General features: G+C 50.0%; 1 protein-coding gene across 1 annotated transcript; it reads right to left on the reverse strand.

Moving 5' to 3' along the window:
* Positions 1 to 223: 223 nt before the first annotated feature.
* On the reverse strand, positions 224 to 21,677 carry TRIT1 (tRNA isopentenyltransferase 1). The gene is made up of 11 exons (XM_083453119.1): positions 21,088 to 21,677; positions 15,474 to 15,614; positions 13,619 to 13,717; positions 11,248 to 11,402; positions 8,504 to 8,646; positions 7,932 to 8,043; positions 7,457 to 7,569; positions 6,823 to 6,900; positions 5,140 to 5,249; positions 2,634 to 2,760; positions 224 to 622 (listed from the first exon to the last, which is right to left on the reverse strand). Exons 1-11 carry the CDS (start codon positions 21,439 to 21,441, stop codon positions 453 to 455), a joined length of 1,602 nt encoding a protein of 533 aa, XP_083309245.1. The 5' UTR covers positions 21,442 to 21,677; the 3' UTR covers positions 224 to 452.
* Between the last annotated feature and the right edge of the window lie 851 nt (positions 21,678 to 22,528).

The raw sequence follows: 22,528 nt of genomic DNA on the forward strand, positions 1-22,528 counted from the left end.
ACAGGTTAGCAGCAACCCCGAAGTTACTGGGGAACCTTGCCTTATGGTGACATTTCCCTGTTAAAAACAGATGGAACAAAATCTGAGAAGGTGAAGCAGCTTAAAATGATTGGGGATGTTTTGCAGCAGACCGTTTCCTTGCATGTCTTCTTCCTCTATTCCCCAAGAGGATGCCCAGTGGATCTTTGCAGACACGCTGGTCCAATAATAAAAAGTCACTATATTGGAATGTTTAAAAATATAGCCTTTATCTTTTTATATAAATAAAAAATAGTCAGGAGGTAGAGCAGCACACTGGCATTCATGCCTGGATCAACTCGATTATTTGCATAAAATGGAACTGTCCATCTCTGGAGACTCAGCATTTTTTAGATGAGAGATCCTTGGTGAGGGTGGGATGCTGCCTCCCGGGCCAGCATTCCCACCAACAACCTTCCTCCCAAAGATGGAGTCTACATTTCACAGGCTTCCACGCTCCCGTCCTTCTCCTCCTCTCTCTCACTCCCACCAGTCATGGCACTTTCTTCATGGTGCTTTGTGGAAAGGGGATCTGAGGTCAGGTGTTGCTGCTGCTGCTGCTGCTTCTTCTGGTGAAAACGATGGCCTTTGGATTTCATGTGCTCTGCCAACACAGGTTAACAGGAGATCATTTTGGAAACAAAACCATGAACAGTGCTGCTTTTCTATAATATTGCAAAAATAAGAATACAATGCTGTTTATTATAAACACACACTCGTTCCGCACACTGAATGTGTTTTGTACCTTTCAGGGTGGAAACTACAGATAAATCGGTGTGGTCTGAGAGTCTCTTATCCAAATCCTCCAAGCAAAGTGCTAACCAGAAGTCCCATCCTGTATTTCAATTCTATTCTAAATCTATGATCGTGTGGATATATTGGGCACTGTCCAGTAAAGGTCAATCGTGATTTTGGCCTGGTCTACACATCTGCCACAGGTAGGTCTGAGATAACAGAGGAATCCTGAGCTAACAGTCCCACTGCAGGAATCGTATTTTTGAATGCTCTCCAACCTAAAACATACACACACAAAAACACAAAACTCCTTGCAAGAAGAAAACTGGCACAGAACAAAGAGGCCTGGGGTCCTAGTCTGTCTTTACTTGCAGGAAGGTTTTTGTTTTTGTTTTAACATGGGGCAGCGTTCAAGAATGGCATTCTCCACATGAAGAGTTAGGTGATTCTTCAGAAAGTCACTGCAGAGGCTGCCTTTTTTTAAAAAAATGTTCCAAGTAATATTCCTTCATGGAATAAGCATCTAGTAAACACAAGGGGCCATTAAGGACAGCATTGCATACTCAATCTGGCAATCTGATACGGTAAATGCCAGGATTCCACCATTTCCACCTACTGCCTCAGGCAGGCATAGGCAAACTCAGCCCTCCAGATGTTTTGAGACTACAATTCCCATCATCCCTGACCACTGGTCCTGTTAGCTAGGGATGATGGGAGTTGTAGTCCCAAAACATCTGGCGGGCCGAGTTTGCCTATGCCTGGCCTCAGGGGTTTATCAGCTCTAGGCTGGCCTATGAACACGCATGGAAATAAGGTAGTAGACTCCTGGGCTGGTAGAGGGAATTGTAAAACAGCAGGTGGGGAAGACATTTCCAGATGGTTTTCACTTTTGGAAATGATCCCTGCAAATAAAGGTAGAAATGTTCTAACACAGCCAGTTCTCATCTCATGAGCCAGTTTTCTTCTTGTAGGGAGGCATGTGTGTATATACATATATTTAAATATTTCTAAAAAGAGGATTCTTTAAGAGAACCATGATTTGAAGTGATAGATGCCATCATATCACTACCAAGGCAGTTGGATGCCTGTGCAAACCACAACAGACTCCCATTTAAAAATAAATCTTTCAGACATTACCTTCAAAACAAGCCTTTGGCTTCTTTGTTTCGGCTGCACTAAAAAAAAAACTTTCAACTCTTCCCACTGAATTCATAAAGGACTGAATTACAGGCAGCCTTCCAGATGTTTTAGACTACCACTCCCATCAGCCCCAGCATCACATAGCCCCGCTGGCTGAGGCTGATGGGAGTTGTAGTGCAAAACGCCTGGAGAAGGCCAAGCTCAGACAAGAAAATCCAAGCGCATCCCTTTCACCTTCAATGGCCAGCTTCCTGCTGTTCTAAGCAGGTGGAAGTAGCTTCTCCCTGAAGAAATGCTAATTTCTCTCCCCGCACCCCACATTGAATACAGAAGCAGATCACTCCTGCCTTGCATACGATTGCTGGGTTCAAGATCCCTTTGGCCAAGGAGGCAACTGCTTTTACAGCTACAGTAGTGGAAAGTTCGGGGGGCGAGGGGGAGATGGGAGAGGAGGATAAAATGACAGATGGCGGCTCCTGGAAGGGTTTATGATTCTCCCCACCCCCTTGTAAAGTGGCTCCTTTTATAAGAATGCTGTAAACAGCCCTCCAGGAGCTGATCACTCCGGCAGGCAGGAAGAGGTTGAGGAAATTTGGGGGGCGGGGGACGGGGAGCAGGGCTTTGTTCCAGGGAACTGGGAGAGCTTTGTTCCTTTTGCTCCCTTCCCATTCCCACCCCATCCCCCGGCCACGATTTCCCCCTCCCCCCACCCAAAACCTCCTGCAAGCGCAATCCTTCACCTTTCCACTCTCTGTCCCCGATGATGACTCTGCTGCACAGCTCACACATGTGCCGCCTCCGCTTTCCCTCCTGGGCTTCCCCTGCCTCGTCTGCCATCGTGATGGGCTCGGCTGGTGGCTGCCGCCCCTTGCGAGGAAATGACATTTTGGACCAGTGGTTGCCAAGCGTCCTCTCAGACTCATCCCCAGCTGCCCCCTACCCTGCCCTTTAAAAAGCATTGCTCAGAATAGTGGTTAGTACGACCCACTAAAGGAAGGAAACCACACGGTAAAATACAAAACAGGAACCATTTAATGGTGCATTTGTTCAAAACCGAATCAAAAGCATTTAGTTTAATTAATTTAACAGAATTAATGGACTTGGTCCCATGATACTAGCTTTTCAAAGCTTAATAGTCATTTACACCCCTTGCCTCTTAGCACCCTGTCTAGGGAATCCCAAAACCCCCCAGGAGGTGGTGCCATCCACTTTGGGAACCACTGGCTTAGAAGAATGGTCCAGCAAAAGAAAAGGGTGACGGAGGGGCTGCCCCTCCCTTCCTTAAAAGGCAAGCGGGCCCCTGGCCTCAGAACCTAAGCAAGCCAGGCCTCTTCTCACCCTGTGAAGCTTCCCCACAACTCAGTCCCAGATATGGGAAGAGATGGTCAATGGCACTCCTTACATGTGAACTAAACTGGACTCTGCAGGAGCTCAAGAGGCCTCACTCTTTTCTTTAGCAAAATACCAGGCTGGATATGTGTGGAGAGAGAGAGCAACCCCTGAAGGAACTCAAGATGCCACAGGTTTCCTTTGTCAACCTGGTGCCTTCCAGATGTTTCAGACTACAACTTCCAGCGCTGGTGGGGCTGATGAAAGCTGCAGTGGCAAACATCCCGAGGGCACCAGCTTGGTGAAGGCTACATTGCACACATGCCCTGTGGAGTCCCTGTGGGTAACCCAGGGCCAAGAGGTGATGCCTGCCCCTGGTAATCCTATCTTTTACCTGTAGCCTGTTTATTTTCCCCATAGAACAGAATGGAACCAAAATGGAACCAGAAGCTGGCTGCTATCTGCACTGCCTCCCTGCAGCCCCAGCCTGAATGGTATACCTTGGTCACATTAAGGTGTGACAACCCCTGGACAACTGCTTTCAATTTATTTGCACCCTCATATAAAATGGGCAAATGCATGTTTTAAGTCACATAATAAACTGCCTTATGCAGACCATTGGTCAACCAGCTCAAAATCATCTAGATTGGCAGTCACTCTTGAGGATTTCAGACAGGGGTCTCTAGAAGTGCCACTAGGAATTGAACCCAGCACCCGGGACCTTGTGCGAGACATGCTGTTGAACTGAATGGACACAGTAGCCAGAGCACTACCAAAGTCAGCATAAAGTAGAAGTGGACGATTGCCACAGTCACAAAAGAGGAAACTTCTTGAAAATGAGAGAACTGGGAAAAAGGAAGTTGAAACGGAAGGTCAAAAGGGTCAAATCTCTGCAGAACACTTGGGGGTGATTAAAAAAAATACAATCAGAGCTCATCTAGGATGCATCTGCCAGCTGCTGGTTCTCAGCCTGGAAAAGTCCATACTGTATAGGTGAAGGAGGAAGCCAGACAGAATGTCAGCAGCTAGCTATTTTCTTTCTTTGCTTAGCAGAAATAAGGTTTTCAGCACCAGCAAGGGGACATTCAGAGGGGAGAGCACTTGGGTCTGCCCACATCAGCACATGCAGCCCCCTCCATGGACAGAAGGAAAAACACCTCAGCAAAGGCTCCTGAGAAAACTTAGCAGTTTGCATGAGGTAAGAGGACAGGCCCTTTACTGGATCTGTCCATGGTTAAAACACAGGTAGCAGAGAATAAGAATAAATGGGCAGTTCTCAAAGAGGTAGGAGAGGTGAGGTCCCCCCAAGGGGGGGGGGGGCTGGGCTCTTTCATTTCTTCATTAATGATCTATAGAGTTAGGGGTGAGCTGTGAGGTGGCCACGTCTGTGGATGACACCAAATGATTCCGGAGGCAAAAAAACAGATTGCGAAGAAATCCCAAAGGCTCTCTCCAAAGTGGGCAGATGGGCACTGAAATGGCAGCTGCAGTTCATTGTAACTCAGAATTGTAGATTTGCAAGGCACCCAACAGGTCATCTAGCCCAACCCCCTGCCATGTAAACTGATCCCTAATTGTGAGATGAGGCACCTCTGGCTGCCTTGAGGCTTCTGTGGGTTCCTGCAGGTCCTCCTCAGCTGCATGATGGGGGTTCTCCACAGAGCTCCAAGCCCCACTCTTAAGAGACGGCTTCCCCAGAGTTTGGGTCAGGCAAGGTCCTGCAAAAAGGCATCTCTCTCGTCCTCTGGCCTTAGAGGCAACTGCCAGTCAGAGCAGACAAGACTAGGCTACAGAAACCAGGGAGCTGACTCAGTATAAAGGTGGCTTCCACTTTCCCAGCATTGAGTCTCTGTTGATTTGAAAAAGGGTCCTCCACATTTGTAAATGCTGTTTCTAGCTCCCCTGCCTGCCAGGTACCTGGACAAAGCTCTCCACGATCTGCACGGCAGGTTCCAGCACTTTCTCCTCCCACTGAGAGAGATCCGAGACTTCCAAGCCATAAACAGGGGGCACGTTTGGGCCGGGCCCTAGAGAGACCAAGGTAAGAAATGGGGGGTGGGGGAAAGAAGGCAGCAGTGAGGATCAGCAGCCTGCCCACCCCATTTGCCAGTCTGGCAGAGGACCATTTGCTCCCACCCCACCCGGCATAAAAGCAGAAGGCTGAGCAACAGAGAGGACAACTTCACATTATTCCTTTAAGGGACCTTCATAAGCTCAAGGAAAGGAGAGTGGTCAAGCATCTTTTGGAAGGGGGAGACCACCACATGGGTACCAAGGGCCCCACCCACCACCAAAGTCTGGCCCTTGGAATGTTGCCCAGAAAAGAAAAGGATCCCCCAGCACCCCAATTTTAAGCAAGGTGCAATCCATTGTGCCTTCTTCCATGAGATCTAGAAACGTGTTCTTTTCAAAAACAACTTCTGCTGTAGGCATTCCAAATCCTGAATCAAATTCGTACCAGGCGGCCTGCAGCCTCAAATCCCCACCTGAGAAATCCAGGGGTGTGGCAGCCCACCCCGCTCCCCACTTCCTACCTCCACCTCCTGCAGGATGCCTCCAGCCAAAAACTCCTCCTGGCTTCCCCCCTCCAGCTCCTTCCCCTCTCCTTCTGAGGTCCAAGCTGGCTGGGCAAGCTCAGTGGCACCAGATGAGACAAAAGGCTTCCCAAGTGCCAAAACCTAAGCAGGTGATGCCTCTTAATGCCCTGACCAGAAAAACCACCAGCCCAGGGAGCACCTGTCGGCTTTTTGGCTGGAGAGAGAGCGCGGGCTGCGCTGCACCTGTGCCGGGAAAAGACTGGGGCATCGACCCAAAGCCTCTTCTTGTTCCTCCTCCCTTCTTGGGTTTCTTGAGGGCTCCTCCCCACCCCTGCCCCCCTCGCCCTGCCTCGCAAACCTCCCAAGGACCTTTCAACAAGTGCTCGGCTCCCAGCTGTCAATCTTGGCTCTCCTCCAAGCCTGGAGCAAAGGGAGGGAAGTCCGGTTGGCTCCCAGCCAGAGGAGGCTGTGCAGCTAGCCAGGAAGGAGCCAATCGGATCGGGAAGGGCAGCTGTCTCTCCCCCCCGCCCACCCCGTCTTTCACTCCAGAATGATTCAATGGGGGGGGCACAGTGTGTGGGTGGGGGTGTGTGTCTGCGCAGGGTCCCAACACATTTTTCTCTCTCTGCCTGGCCAGTGACTGACAGGGAACAAGTTGCTTCACAATTCATACTCTGCTTACAATTCACAGGCCTAGGTATGGCCTCGGGCCCAGCCTGCATAGGGAGAGACAGGGAAGTGGATCAGATCAAAGGCGGGGCTGGAATCAGAAAGGAAAGCCACACCCTCTTGAGTAGGTTGTGGGTGAGGGCTATGTCACTTTGAGGAGAAGGCACTCTGCACATGCTCAAAGGAACAGCAGATTTTCACAAAACTGAGCACTGGCTGTTTCTGAGGCGAGGGCAGAGGAATCCTGGTGAGCATTGGCCCCAATGAAGAGCCAAGGGAAGAGGGAGAAATGCAAAGACTTCAAGGAGACAGAAATAGGAAATGGAGGGAGGGGAGGACAGCCGGCAGAGAGCAAAACGGCGGGAAAGAATGGAGGCAGGAAAGAAGGACTTACGTCTCAGGAAGCGGTTCCGGACCCACTTGTTCTGCTTCCGGGCGTACCTTTTGGTCACTATCTTCAGGGCCTGGATTCCTAAAATCATAAACGGAGGAGAGGTCACAGAGGACAAGGACCCTGGGCAGGGAGCAAGCCAGGGAAAGGGGACGTGCTCACCTATTGAAAGAACTGATGCCCCAAGGGGGCAAAGGACAGATCCTTCTCAGAAAAGACTGGGGAGGAGAAAACACCAAAAGAACCACCCTTCCGCAAAGAGTCTGAAACTGCAAGGCAGCGTTCACAATGCTAATTCAAACCAGCCCAGCTGACAGCCACTTCCCTCAAGGAATCTTGCCCATGCCACACAGGGGCTGGGAATTCTTTTCTAGAGGTCCAGTTATTCTTCTCTGGTTTTTTCTCAGCGTTAGCTACACTGACCTAGATGGGCCAAGGGTCTGACCTGGTATAAAACAGTTCCCTACAGATGCAAAGTAGGGTTTTCAAAAGCAGCTGAACATTTGTTCCATCCATAATACATAAATCCAAAATGTATGGCTGTGAAACCCAAAACTAGCTGGCCAAATGTTGAAAAACATTGCCCATCCCTTCCCTGCAGCAAAAGCGGCCCCTTTCCTGCCAGCCCGGTCCCCACCTTGGTTCAGGAGCTGCTGGCTCATCTCCTCTGAGCACTTGCCCTCTGCAATCAGGAACTGGTGGAATTCCTTGAAGCCGATGGACTGGAAAATGCCGTGCTGATAATCCTGGCTGAGGCAGAAGAAGGGGGGAAAGCAGGCAGGTCAGCCTGTTCTCCATCTGCAAAACATCACAAGCCCCTCTGTGCACTGGGGGCTGAGATCCAGGCTGGCCAGTCCGTCAGGCGACAGGCACACCCGTTCCAGCCATTATGAGCCATCCACAAGGTGTATTTCTGATCAAGTCGCAGCACTTCAGAAGTAGAAAACTGCTGCATGGGTGCTTGGTGCTCTCTGCCACTCCCCACCCCCCACCCCGGCATCCTGCAACCACACAGAGTCCCAGCCTCTGACCTGTATCCCCATCCTGGGTGGATGAATGCCAGGACAGGAAGTGGTGAGGCGGGCTGTGGGGGGAGATGGGAAGAAACTCACCTGTTCTCATCTACCCTCTCCTGGTTATATCGCTGGTGGAAGTTCCGCAGCTCTCCCAGCAGCCCAGCCTCCAGCATCGCATCCACCCGCTGGTCCAGCCGTTCTTCTAGAACTGATGAGCACCCAGAAGGTTAAGGATACAGCCACACAAAGGCATGCCCCACCCCATGGAACAGGCTGGGAAATATCGCTCTGGATGCCACGGGCAAAATCAGGTGACACAGGGCACCAGGCCACATCATCCACCTGATCTCAGAGGCTGAGAGGGAAGAAGCATTGCTATTTCCTCCATTCGCTCTCTGGAATCATCTGGTTGGTTTGGAATTTACTGGGGGCTGGGGAAGTGGCCCACCTCTCCAACCCCTGAAATGGACCAGGTCATTTTTTAAAAAAGCATACTATGCAAAAGCCTGGAATATTCACATTTTGCATGCGGATTAAGTGGGCCTTGTGAAAGGATCAGAAAAGCAACATTTTCACCACTGCCCAAGGGGTGGAGGACAGGTGTAGGCAAAGCAGGAAGAAATACTCAGTCAAAGGGCTGTGGCCTTTAGTCCCTCCCTCTTTTTTACCTGCCTGCTCTGCATGTAGCCAGAGGATGCAAGGGTTGGGGTACTTCAGGGGGCCGCTCAGCGGCCCTCCCCCTTCTTCCTGCTGCTGCTGCTGCAGTAGCTCGCTGTGGGGGATGCCCGTTTTTTCAAACACTTGCAAACTCCTGCAGGCGAGAAAGACAGGCAGGCAGGTTGAGTGGGCAGAAGAGCATTTGGCCTCCCTCCCTCAAGTTTCATGCCTGGTGGGGCACAGGCATGGCTGACTTAGACAGGACCGCCATGAGGCAGAGATCCCCCCCATCCCTCTGGCACAAGTGAGATGCTTCTGAACGTGCAAAAATCTGTCTTTAGAGCATTCCTTTCCTGTTGGCCACAGCCAATCCTGACAATTGCTAGGAAGGGAAACCTGCAGGCCTTTGGAGGTTGTGGGACTCCAACTCCCATCAGCCCCAGCCAGCATGGCCACTGAACAGGGATGATGGGAACTGCAGGCAGCAACAGCCGGGGGGGGGCACAAATTCTCCACCTGCTGGCTTAATGTGGACGCCCAGGGGGGGAACCCTGAGGCCCTTGCAGATGTTGCTGGCATGCAGCTTCCATCTGCTCTGACCAGTGACCATGCTAGCCAGGGATGGCAGGAGCTAAAGTCCAGCTACATCTGGAGGGCATCAAGTGCTCAACAGCTGGGAAGAAGGAAGCTAGCTGAGCAGGCCACTGTGAGCTCCAGGAATCCACAAGGCACCTAGGATGCATACCGCTTCTCTCAAAGATGCAAACTCCTTTGCTGGAGAAGGGCAGGCAGCACCTTTCAGCTGAGGAGCAGCTCAGCTCCATTCTCTTTCTGGGCTCACACGACTGCCTTCCTCTCAGACAGGCAGCACGGTACACAAGTCAGGGGGGTGCCTTTTGGAGCTGTAGCAATGGAGAACACTGCTACCCCTGAAGACAGCTTGTGTTCATGCAACAGGACTCACATAAAAAACCAGGTATTACCAAAAACAGCAAGACCGCCAAGGAAGGCAGTCCAACGTGACACAAGCCCCAAAGAGCCCACACAAAAACTGCTGCCAGAGGCCAGCAGGCCAGTAACATGATATCTCAATCAGCCGGATGCTGCTGCCTCCCCCCAACGCAGCGAGCAGAACAGCCAGCCAGCTTTTTGTGAAGTCACCAGAGATGCCTTTAACAGCTACGGTGAAATTCCCAGCGTTTGTGTCAACGTTGATATTAGCTCCTAGTTCCCAGCTGGGCAAAAAGCTAAGTGCTGGGCCCAGACACGAAGATGAGTGAAGCATCTTGCCTTTAATAATAATTATTATTAAATTAACATACTGTGCTTCATCTGAAGATCTCAGAGCGGCTCACGAGACAGGCTGCACAGCCTCCTGATGGTGGGTGCTGTGGGTGTGTGACGTTTGGGTTGAGCACAGGGTGCAACGTCTTCCCCACGTTCCCTGATCCTAAAGTGTGGGCTATTGCACAAGACAGAAGGGGTGTGTGCTCTGGCATCTCACAGGGGACAGTCTCCAGGGGGTGGCCTAGCCCTAACGTAGGGTAGCTCAAGGTTCATTTGGGATATGCATGTAAACTTCCGTTCCTTACTCAGGCTGTTGTAATAAAAAAGGAACTGGGAACAAAGAAGTCGCTCCGGCCTCATGCATAAAACAGCCCCCGTCCTTGATTCTGTGCTCAGTTTGTAAGCCAAGAGGAAGGTGGCTCCATCCCGCTCTCCCAATTTCTCAGGAGAAAATTATCCCCAGCAACCAGCCAGCCAAGAAGTCCCGGGGCTATGCAGGACGGCTCTGGCTCAGCCCCATCCCAGACACACCCCTGATCCATGTGAACGGGGTGGGTGTCTCTCTGCCTGGCTCCCAGGCAGGGCACAGCAGGGCAGGTCCGGCTAAGGCAGCAAGCTGAGGCTCGTCGCTGCCCCATTTCCCACAGAGCTGCGGCACGCAGTCCAGCCGGAAAGGTGGCTTTCTCTCTTGCTGAAGTGAAAAGCATCAGCCAACACCAGCAGAAGAGCAGAGCAGCTGGCAGGGGGCGCGGGAAGGGGTGTGTGTGTGTGTGTGCAGCGGCTGCTTTGCAGTGCATGGAACAAAAAGGCAGGAGGGGAGGGGAAGCAGTTCACCTCCAGGGCAGCCTGCTTGAAGCCCTGGAGGGAGGAGGCTCTGCAACCGGGGAAGGAAGAACTGACTGTAAAAAAAGAAAGAGCATTCGCAATAGACCAGGCAGGAAGAAGAGTGCAGAACCCCACAGCTGGCTTTGTGGTCACGGCTGTGCAGACAGGGAGAGCGGAGCTGGGATTCCCACTCAGGCTCAACCCCAGAGCCTGTAAAGGAGAGGAGACATGTAAGGCAGAGTGTGCAACTCTCTGGTTTTTTTGCAGACACCAAGGGATTAACACGAAGCATATAATTGCTGCGGGCTTGCATGGCGTAGTGAATAAGATACGTGATTAAAATGGCTATTAATAGCAACAAGGAAACAGAGCCTCCACGCTCAGAGGCAGTGTACCTGGGAATAAGAGAAGTTGGGGGAAAGCATCCGTGGAGGGCAAGGGCTTCCCAGAGGCCTTTGACTGACCACTTTGGGGAACAGAATGCGAAACGGACCTTTGGGTATCAACCAGAAGGCCTTTCCTGGTGCTACATTCTTACAGAAAGCTGCCCGTTAGTCACCCTTTTGCGCTGACCACAGGTGACCAGGTGAAGGGGGTAACAAAGTCTACCTGGCAACTGTGGCTACCAGCTGGAGAAACAGACCTGGCCATCTTGCGCTTATCATGGGGGTGCAGTTTGGCTGCCCTTCTGGGGTCCACCTGGCTCAGTCGGCGATGGAGCTCTTCGCCATCCAGTTTCTCCAGCTCCATTTTCCGATCCATAGTCCCCTCTGCGGAGCCTGAACTCCTGGCCACCTCCTGCAAGATTATAAACCATGTTCACCAAAGCTTCTGAACGTCACTATAGAACCAGGTAGCCTGCAGCTTGCAAGGGGGTGCCCTCCCACTCTTGGCAAGGGGGGCCAGGAGGGAGCAGCTGACCCAAAAGGAAAGGGCCCTTCCTTACGCCCACCTCAGGGATCAGCAGGCTGTCCTGCTGAAGGGCCAATGGCTGGGCAAAAGGGGCCCCAGAGCCAGTTGCAGCGGTGAGAGAAATTCACCAGCATGGGATGGTTTCCAAGGTTGCGCCTACTGTGCTTTCCCCCCCTAAAAAAGTATGTTTAGGGGTATTCTCATTTTCCTAAAAAAAGGTAAAAGGACCCCTGACCATTAGGTCCAGTCGTGACCGACTCTGGGGTTGCAGCGCTCATCTTGCTTTACTGGCCGAGGGAGCCGGCGTACAGCTTCCGGGTCATGTGGCCAGCATGACTAAGCTGCTTCTGGCGAACCAGAGCAGCACATGGAAATGCCGTTTACCTTCCCGCTGGAGCGGTACCTATTTATCTACTTGCACTTTGACGTGCTTTCGAACTGCTAGGTTGGCAGGAGCAGGGACCGAGCAACAGGAGCTCACCCCGCCGCAGGGATTCGAACCGCGACCTTCTGATCGGCAAGTCCTAGGCTCTGTGGTTTAACCCACAGTGCCACTTGCGTCCCCGCTCTCATTTTCCTACTCATACTGAAATACTGCCCCTCAATGAGACCAAACTTAGATTCACAAAATGTTTAGGGGTATGCATACCCCTGAGTCCCCCCAGAAAAAAAGCACTGGTCCTACTCAGGACTGACCCAGTGAAGTTAACGGACACGACTAACTCAAGCTGATTGTTAGCATATAGAGTTGGTATGCAATAGCTGAAGTTAACTTGAGTGAAATGAATCCTTACTTGGAGCACACCTTTATAACTGAAAGGCATTCAGGAGGAGACTTGGTATGAAAAAAGAATGTTTAGTTTATTCAAGGAAGTACTATAGAATTCTTTCCTAGCTAACTAGGGAGAAACAAATAAGCCCTACTTGCTCCTTTGTTCTCAGAAAATACATCCAAGATGACCTCATGCCTCAAGGTCCAGAGGAAGTGTGAGCAGGAGGAGGAAGTTGTAAACAGGATGCAACCTAAGATTATCAGTCTAAACTTTAAAGGACAGAGAGGTCAACATAAAGGTACAGGGATAGTCTGGGAATCTGGAGGTCCCATGCTCTATCTGTTTAAATACCATGCAAACACCTTTCTGCAAGCTGAGTTGCACCCAACATGAATTTCATTGGGAACGTAAGATGCTGCCTTAAACCGAGTCAGACCTTTGGCCCATCTAGCTCAGTATCGACTACCCTGACTGGCAGTGGTTCTCCAGGATTTCAGGCAGGATTCTCTTCCAACCCTACTGGAGGTGCCCAGGATTGAACCTGGGAGACGTTCTGCTTGCAAGGCAGACTCTCTACAACTGAGCTATGGCCCTTCCCCAATGGGCCTTCTCTGAGTAGGACTTGGAGTAGGACTCATGGCCTCTCTAAATACATGGCGCTGTCAAAAATGTCTATGCGACTTGGAAGCTTGCACCCTCTTCTTGTGACAGAAGTTGAGCAACAGGCTCACAAAGGAGCTCAACATCAGCAATCAGAAGGTATTATGAACAGCTGAATGAATAATGAACATTTGATTGGCTCACAAACAAATGAACAAAATGCTTCTTTCAGATAGGAGAATCTGGGGTAAAACTTGCATTGGAGGAGAATAAACTGCAGCATCAGTATTTTGATATTCTGCAGTCACAAAATTCTGCAAGAAAATGGAGAGATTTTGCAAATAATTCTGTAACTGCAGATTTTATAGGACCTGGGGGCATGTTATGAAAGTAAAACTGAAAGGGTCAAAACTCCTATCAAGAGGCCACAGCATGCTGCTGACAGAATGCCCTGCAAGAAGGTGCTTGTGGAATAAATGGCTCAAGCAAGTAAGCCAAATATCTGAGAGCCAAAGGACACTTGGTAAAAATCCTCTCTCGTCCCAAATGTGCTGCTCAGCGAGGCACCAAGAGTGGACCAGAAGCCCTTCTATAAAGTGATAATTTTACTGAGCACACTTCCATCCATACTATCCGACACCCCTCATCTTATTGAAAAAGCCCCTGCTACTGTTGCTGAGCATGGCATCAACTCTTGAACCCAGGGCCAGCAGAAGAAGCCACAGATACCTTGGTGTCAATCAGAATCTTCCAGAGCAGGGACTCGATGTAATAGTTGGTCCCTCCAACCACAATGGGGATCTTCTTGCAAGCGAAGATGTCTTCAATGTAGGCCATTGAGGATTACAAGTGAGAACGGCAAGGAACAACCCCAGGAAAAACAAGTGCTGCATTTAACAAGGAAAAAAGGCAGCCCTGAGGACAATTGGGCAATTTGACTTGCCCTCAAGGGCTGTCCTGAGAGAAGGGCTATGAGCTACGCTAATTCTCTGAGCTGCAGGCATTGAACATTCCTTGCAACAGAGCATGGCAGATTCCTGACAACTAAAGTCACACTTTGTCTTTTGAGCCCTCTCCTCATCACACAGGCCAGTGAGCCTCTCTGTTCTCCCCGCATTCAGTGCAGCTGTCTTCGTCGTCCTCAGCTGCTCATGGTACTTGCTGGCACCCTTGTGCTAGCCTCTGCATCTCTAAAAATGATGGTGCGTTTGCAGGGGCCTAAGAACATAAGAAGAGCCCTGTGGGATCAGGTCAATGGCCCACCTAGTCCTGTATCCTGCTCTCATGGTGGCCAATCAGATGCCCCAACGGGAAGTACCCAAAGCAGGACCTGAGCACAAGAGCCCTCTCCCCTCCTGTGTTTTCCCAACAAGTGGTACTCAGAACAGTGCAGGCAGAGCAGAGTCTGTACCATAAGCAAGACTGGGACAAGAACAACAGGCAGCTGAATCTGGAAGTGCACAGCACAACTGTGTGCTCTCAGATTTCCATTTATTTTAAAATAACCAATCTAACTGCAGTCAAGAAGGCTACTGTAAGTTCTAAATCTACTTCCATCCATTATTTCTTTCAAATGGACCACCCTAGCTTACTTTATATACTCTTAATTTCCTCTGTTATCTCCAATATTTCCTGCCAAAGAGTTCTAACCTTGGGGCAGGTCCAAAATACATGTATAATACCTGCTCCCATATTTCACAATCTTCTGCAATTATGCTCTTCTTCAGGAGAGCAGGCACAAGATATTATCTGAAGGGCATTTCTTGGGCATTTTCCTTCAATGTGATTGAGATAACTTTTTTTTTGCATTCTTCTTCTATAACCAGGTCCATTCCTTCTTAGTAGCTGAATCATTCTTGCCATCCTTCTCCAAATTTAAAGTCAGTCTGGTCTAGATTTAATAATATTTCATGCCATCCGACTGAGTTCCTCTACTACTAAAGGCATGCATTAAAAGCTTCTGTCATTTTCCAAACTTCTTTTTTAAGTGCTTAATTAGTGTTTCTTAATTAGTGTTATTTTTTATTTGTAAGTATTAGAATATGCAGATTTCATCTCCCAGAACTTCCTGGTCATGTAATTTTGGCATTCTCTCTCCATAAATTTCTCAGCTGCTCTAGACCAGAAACATGAAAGCATGACTCATGATCTCTTGGTATTGCATTATAAAAGATCAAGGTCAGTGGTGACTTAGCGTGACTTAGTTCACTTTTCAATTTGTACCAGACAGTATATACTGATGTTAGATCTTTCTACAACCTCCTTCCTACTAGATCCTGCTTCCGGCCACAAATGGTTCATCAAAGGCATTTCTGCCTCCTCTGCTGACTTCCCTGATTCACAGAATCCTAACAAGAATCCACAAGGAAGGGCACAGACTATTAGCTGCCCATCTCAGCTGGAAATGAGCATTTTCCAGCTTTTTCCTTTTCGTTCTCTTACATCCATTAGCAGCCCCTCACATCTCATTGTTCCCCAATTCCGCTTGCCTGCTCAAAGGCAGACAATACCCCCTAGTCGCTGTCTTGTACTACACCCCAGATGCCACACACCCAAGACAGACACTCCCCCTGTGAAAGGATATGAGGGCCGTGGCCTTGTTGCGGAAGTCTATCACGGTGTAGTTGGTGACCAAGGGGTCCACAAAGCTGATCATGTGATGCCTGCACAGCCGCTGCTCCTGAGGAGAGGCTTTGTTGGTGATGATGTCCAGGCCTTGGTACACCTGAGAGAGGGAGAGAAAGGGACAGGCAGACTTTCACACTCACTTTGGGCTTTGTTTTATAGATAAAATAAGATAACCCCTTTTTTTTATATACTGGTTTCAATGCATATGTTTGTTTGCTTATTGTAAGCTGCTTTTGCTAAAAAAGAAAAGAAAAAAGAAGTGACTAGTAAGTTCAAAAAATTAATTACCGTACTTTTCTGTGTATAAGACTATGTTATTTTTATTCAAAAATCATGTTCAAAATATACATGGGTAATGCATTGTGGGGACGTGGGATTGGTTGCTGCCGCGAGTTGGAGATTGTTATTGGTGGCTGCGGCAAGGGCTGTTGTTGATTGGCTGTCGCTACGGCAATTGGGCGGGCGATTTGCTCTGCCCCCCCCCCCAAAGCTCTACAAAAAAGCTCAGCAATTCTGGGCAATCCTCCCCCAAAAAGCTCAACAACTTTGGGGGATCTCCCCCCCCCCCATTTTCTTAATTTTAAATTCCCCAAAATAGGAGGCGTGTTATACACAGAAAAGTATGGTAAATAGTTCTCACAGAAGGGGTAGTCAGCTGCTCTTTGGACCATCCCCCTGCAGAGCTGCAGGTCACCCAGGGCTGAAGGCTCCCCAATACAAAACATCCATTTCACAGGAAACTAGCATGTCAGGAAGAAGGAAGCCAGCCAAGCCAGCCCCCTGACTTGCTGTTTCTCTGTAGGCATGAAGTGGCACAGCCCAGATGCAGGTTGTGAACCAGACTTCATGTGTGAGTAAGACTTTGGGGTCTTTGGGCTGGTTCCTGATGCTCCTGGGCAGGATGGACTGTGGTCCACTGGAAGGAAGGAAGGAAGGAAGGAAGGAAGGAAGGAAAGAAAGGGCTGGGTTCCTAGGGGAGCACAGCACACACTTACAGAACGGGGCAGCAGGTCACTTGCCTACACCTCTAAAATAAAATAATAATTAGTGATAGGCAATGGACCTCCCAACAGCTGCAAGCCATGATAGCAATGTTGCATCTTCACTGTTGGGAGGCAGTATCTCTCTGTATACCAGCTGCTGGGAGTCAGAAGTGTGGAAAGCACAGCTGCAGTCATCTAGCTGCCACTATGCAAACAGGATGCTGGACTAGAGGAGCTCCCTTTGCCTTGATCCAGCAGCCAGGCACTTTTTGTGTTCTTATGCCCAAGACCCTTGAGAGCTACTGGCAGTCAGAGAAGATGACACTGGGCCATAAAATGGGGAAAACGGTCCGGAGGCACCTGGGGTGGCAAGAAAGGAAGGCAAAGTGGCAGGAAGTGCCAAGAGAAAAATCATCACCTATGACCTAATCCTGGGGTGAGCAACCCCTGGGTCCCTCCAGATGTTGTTGGACTCCAACTCCCATCATTGCTGGCCATGGGGCACACTGGCTGGGGTCTGAGCTGTTTGCAAGCAAGCAGAGAAGCTCTGCAGGCTGAGAAACCAAAGAGGAAGAAAGAAGCAAGCTTGTTTTCTGCTGCTCCAGAGTGTAGGCCCTGAACCCACGGATTCAAATCACAAGAAAGGAGATCCCTTCCTAAGCATTCAGAAGAACTTTCCGACAGTAAGAGCTGTCCAGCAGTGGAACTGACTCCCTCAGAAGTTGGCCGACGATCCTTCACTGGAGGGTTGGATGGCCATCTGTCAGGGATGCTTTTGTTGTGAATCCTGCACCGCAGGAGGTTTGACTCACTAGAAACTATGAAATGCCTGAAGCCACATTTCTTCTGTCAAATCTTTGTCTGCGGTGGTCTCTTGACATCACAAGTGGGGGATGCACCAAGACTGGAGACAATCACAGCACAAGCTGCAAGACTTGGCACCGCTGCTCATGATGAGTTTACATGTGCCCTAATGACCCAGTGCTTCAACACACCACAGCTTGCCCGGGTCAGCCTGCCCTGCTTAAGACCCAAAGTTCACCGTTCGGGCAGCACGGCTCTCCTTTCCTTCCTCTGACCATGTCAAAACAGCATCTTCTTCGGTGCTTGGTGGGGCAGACCCAGAAAAAGAGGCATGTGGCCCTTGTGTACGATCTGGAGTTGAGTCTGCAGACAGAGCCACAAGCCACACAGATGGGTAGACAGGCACCCCAAACCCATTTCACAATCTCTTTCTGGTGCAATTGACTGAGACCTGGTATTCCTCCCTACAATGTCTGAGGGTGTGCCCTAGAAATAGTCGCAAGCCTCAGAACACAGCAAACACAAACATGGCGATCCTGAGCATGTATAGAGTCCCTCACCATTAAGGAACCACAACTAAGTTGTGCTTCTCTAAGCTTGGGAGTGCCATTGTGGGTCAGGGTCTGTCAGAGAGCTTGGTGTCCTACGCACTCTCACTGTGGTGATCAAACAGGTACAGTCAGCAGGGAGAGGAACGGAGGAAGGCAAAGGCAAGCAGGAAGGCACCTCTGGGCAGCCAGGCACAGCAGAGCAAAGAAAGGGAGAGCCACTTCAGAGGGCTGGCCGGACAGCCCCTTTCGGAAAAGGCTTTACATTCTCGCAGCAGATTAGAGGCCCTTATAATAGAACCTAATAAGGCAGGCTTACTTTTAAGCCGCTATTTGTGCATGTCATCAGGGCAAGCCAGTAGGCATTTCGTGCACAAGGCAGCCGGGAGTTTGAGCTCCCAAACATCAGCAATAAGAGGACAATGTGGGAGGGGGAGGAATGATGCTGGAGATGTAGAGGGTGGGGGATAAATGCCATTCAGTTTGCATATGAAGCTGAATCCAGCAAATGTTCACTTTCCGAAACAACACGAGAACCGAAATGCAGCCCTCCATCAAAATTTGCTCTTATCCCAATTTTGCAATGTAGTTCACTAAATAATGTTTACAAAAATGCATGCAGTGCATGGATGTACTAGGGGAAAGTGCATAAAAATGAATATATCTGTAAAAAAATGCACTGCATTAGGAGGATTTGTGTTTATTCCAAGAAATCCACACTAAAATACCCAAGACTTTTTACGAATTGCTGCAGCAATGTGGAGAACTGAATTCATGACTGGAATAAAGAGAAATTGAGAGAACCAACATTGACAGAACCTTCCATCTCTATTGAAGAGACAGTTATATTATGCTCGCTCTGGATCCAGACTATGTCCAAGATTGGCACAACCCCACACCCTGTGTACATTTTGAGCTCCCCCCTTTTATCAGCTAAAACACAGTTGTTAACCAGAATTTAGTCTGAAGAAGGATGAGTTCAGCTACAAGAGACTCCCTAGGACAGAAGGGAGGAAACTGCATGCGGTTTAAGTAACCCCCAGTTGTGGAGCGCTGGGCACCGCACTGGGGCAGCCGCATCGTGTTCATAGAGCTTGCAATTTATGTTAGGCAAGTAAAACAGGGGAGAGAAAAGGGATTCATTGACAAGTTACAAAAGATTTTGGGGAACAGCTGCTCCTGTTTCATCACTGTTGTCGTGTTCGTGACCCTTCCCTCCCCATCTACCCTGGCTGAAAGAGAAGTTGGCAAGGACAAGCCAGCCAGCTCTCTGCCACACCCACCAAGGCAGTTCTTCCAAAGAGCGCCATTGTCCCACCGACAGGCCTTTGCCCCAGCATTCATTCTCACCAACACAGATCTCTTTAGTGCTATAGTCCCTGAAACTGGCCTTGCACAAAGGGCTCCGGTGCCACTGGCAGGGCACCACGGGCAGCATCTGCCAGGGCTGCTCTGAGAGGTCCCCGGAGAAAAATGCAAGTCAGAAGGAGCCTCCACAGGAAACCCAGCCAAGCACATGATGTGCAAAGGGTGCCTGTCCATTCATGATGTGGGTGTCAGAGCTGAGAACAGGATGAGGCCTCCTTTGTGTGGGGCAGGCTTGTGCTCTGCTTCGTAACTTCGAGGCTCCTGGGGCAGGGGCAGATATGGCTAGCACACAGGATGGTTTCTGCAATTTACAGGGTGTGTTTTCCTGCAGGACGTTAACACATTATCAGAGCAAAACAAAGTAGATCAGAGGAAGAAAACTTAAAGCAGATTTAGCTCTCTCTTTTCCTGACCTATCCTGGCTTTGCTTCTTCTCCATTACCACCTGCCTCTCTGCCATTGCATGACCCTCTTCTAACAAACTATGAGCCAATTTTTTTCTAGAGGTGTACATGTGTCATGTTTCCTTTTTCTTGTGCCCAATTTCCATTTTTTTGGTCATTAAAAACCCCAGCATCATTAAAAATTGACCAATAGTGACCATGTTTTTGTTATTTGTATGGAGTGAGGACTTTCTTTATCATTTTCTGCATCACCTGTAAAGAAAACTCAACAGCAAGTTTGGAGGGCACAGGGGGAGTATCAGGGTCATGGAGGGTTTTTGTGTGTGTGTGTGCAGATGAGAGCATAGGGAGTTGGAAGACAAGAGAATAGTGATCAGGGGCAGAGTTAGTGCGCTGAGTCTCACTGCCCTCCGGCCCTCCATGTTTACTCTGCCCTAACTGTAATGCCTGAAGAAGTTTCATAGTCACAGTCTCTATCTCAGTGGACAAAAACTGTCTAACGTAAATTTTAAATTAGCAGAGAGATCAACTTTGACATTTTCAAGTTTGCAGATATCCAAATTTCACCTGACCATTTTTAACGGTTACCAGATGCTCCAGCTTATAGACGACATCGTGTACAAGGTAGGGATGGGGAACCTTCCCCCTGACCCTATTACTGACAGACATAAATGTAAAAGGAGAAGGCAAAACTATGGAAGTGCAAAGAACTGAAGAAGAGTTTACTGTCAAATCCACAGCCCAGCCCTAAGGCTCACCAGCTGGTGTGTCAAAAGCCAGAGTAAAGAGGTGTGTCTTCAGCATCCTTTGGAAGCTGTATAATGAAGGTGCCAGACCTCTGGTTGATTGGAAGCGGCTCTTAATCAACACAGTCAGTCTAACTTCTGTAGGAAGGGAGTTTCAAAGTCATGCAGCAGCCACTGAGAAGGATCTTTCCCTACCAAACAAGACTGAGAGAAGGGCCTGCTGCAAAAATCTCAGAGCCCAGGCAGGTTTGTGCCCTGTTGGCATGTGATACTGGGGGTACAGGTCACCAGTGCCCCAAATTCCCTACTATGACAACTCTTTACCTCTTCAGCCCAACTTAATCTGCATTACTAGCCAGTGCAGGCCTTCACATTCCTTGCATGCTCAGAAGCACTCTCTCCATTACTACACAAGGCAGATAGATAGATAGATAGATAGATAGATAGATAGATAAATTAGAATTTATCTCTATCTATCTGTCATATCATCCCTTCATCCAAGAATCGCAATGCTGCTGACCCAGGCACAGAAAAGAGGTTCCGAGGCTAAGCCCTGCCTCCCCTTTTCCCTTGCCACCAGAGGCGCTTCCTTCTTGCTGGCCCGGCTGCCGCGAGAAATGAGCTGTGCACGCGCTTGCTGATCCCCTCGCCTCCCAATCAGTACCAGGCAGGGACGGGGTCTCCTTCCCTCTTTTGCCTGCCTTCCTCCCTCCCTACCTGCATGGAGTCGGCGCTGATGATCTCCCCGCCGAGGCGGCGGCCCAGCTGCAGCGCCAGGCGGGATTTGCCGGTGCCCGTCGCGCCCAGGATCACCACCAGGGGCAGCGGCCGCGCGGCAGACGCCATTGTGGCTGGCGGGCGAGCGAGGCGGGCGGCTAACTCGCCATGCGCTGCAAGGCCTCGGCCGCTTTGCGGTAGCCGGAGGAGAAGGAAGAAGCAGGCCGCGAGGAGGCGGGGCCGCGGCCGAGGGGGCCGGGACGCCCGCCTGCCGGGCCCCAACCAGCTGCTGCCTGTGCCTTCGCCGTGCCCGCCTCCCTCGCGGCAAGCCGGCCCAGCGCGTGCAGAGAGCATCCGTGGCCATCGCCGCTGGTCCTGCCGAGGGGAGCAGGAAGATCTGGAAGGTCGTGCATGTGCGTCGCCCTCCGTAAAGCAGCAAAAACGGGCCCTCCTTTTGCAAAAATAATAACAATACTCTGCACATTCCCAGCGTCCAGGGCGCCGCTTCTCTTATAGCCTGCAGCAGCACAAGCGTCTTCTTGTGTGGTCGAGGCTAACGGGCTGTTTATTTCAGGATTTCCACAACTTGGGCCTCAAGACTACAATTCCCATAATCCCTGACCACAGGCCCTGCTATGTGAGGATGGTAGGACTTGCAGTCCAAAAACAGCTGGAGATACAAGTTTGCAAAACCCTTGTTTATTGCATTCTTAAAATCCCACCTTTTTCTCAGAGGAGGCAGTAAATGAAGCCAAGGGTGCTGGAGGGTGAAGAGAGCTCTTGTACTTGGGTCCTGCTTGCGGGCTTCCCATTGAGCTCTGTGAGAACAGGATGCTGGCCAAGGTGGGCCTCCTTTGGCTTGATCCAGCCCGCTTTTCTGATGTACTTAGGCTCAAGGTGATGCACATAGTTCCACTGCCCCAAGGTCACCCAAGGAGCCTCATGGCTGAGTGGGGATTTGAGCCCTGATCTCCCAAGTCCTATCCTGACACGCTAACCATCAATCCACACCGGCTCTCCTCTCAGATGCATTAATGGGGGTTGGGGGGGAGCTAACACCCTTTGCAAAGGAAGGATTCACTGTGACCACAGTATCCTGCTCTGAGCAGGGGGTGGGCTGGGTGAGCTTCAGGACACCCTTAAACTCTTTATCATTCTCTACAGATGTTATTGGTTGCCAGTTGGCTATTTGTAACATAGAATGGCACCTCCTGTTGAACGATGGCTTCAGTTGCATGGACTCCATTTGTCTGTTCCGATGAACAAGCAAATCTGGGCTCGGTCCAACTGTGCCATGGACAGGCATGCAGAGGTGAAGCTGGAACAAATCGCAGGATAGGGAACCTTACCTATATTGTCTAAATAATGTGCCTGTTAAGGCTGTGGCCCTTAAAACCTGTGATTTCCCAGCATTTTGGCACTTGAGTGGATATGAAAAGCT

This window comes from Podarcis tiliguerta, assembly GCF_965153285.1.
Source record: "Podarcis tiliguerta genome assembly, chromosome: 8".
Taxonomy (NCBI): Eukaryota; Metazoa; Chordata; class Lepidosauria; order Squamata; family Lacertidae; genus Podarcis; species Podarcis tiliguerta.

Excerpts from the sequence above, each read along its gene's own strand:
- TRIT1 (XM_083453119.1), bottom strand. The coding sequence starts at position 21,441 with ATGCTCTCTGCACGCGCTGGGCCGGCTTGCCGCGAGGGAGGCGGGCAC. Across the intron at positions 13,718-15,473 it reads GCAACAAGGCCACGGCCCTC|ATTGAAGACATCTTCGCTTG; the intron begins ATATCCTTTCAC and ends TCAATGGCCTAC. Across the intron at positions 6,901-7,456 it reads CCAGCAGCTCCTGAACCAAG|GAATCCAGGCCCTGAAGATA; the intron begins GTGGGGACCGGG and ends TTATGATTTTAG.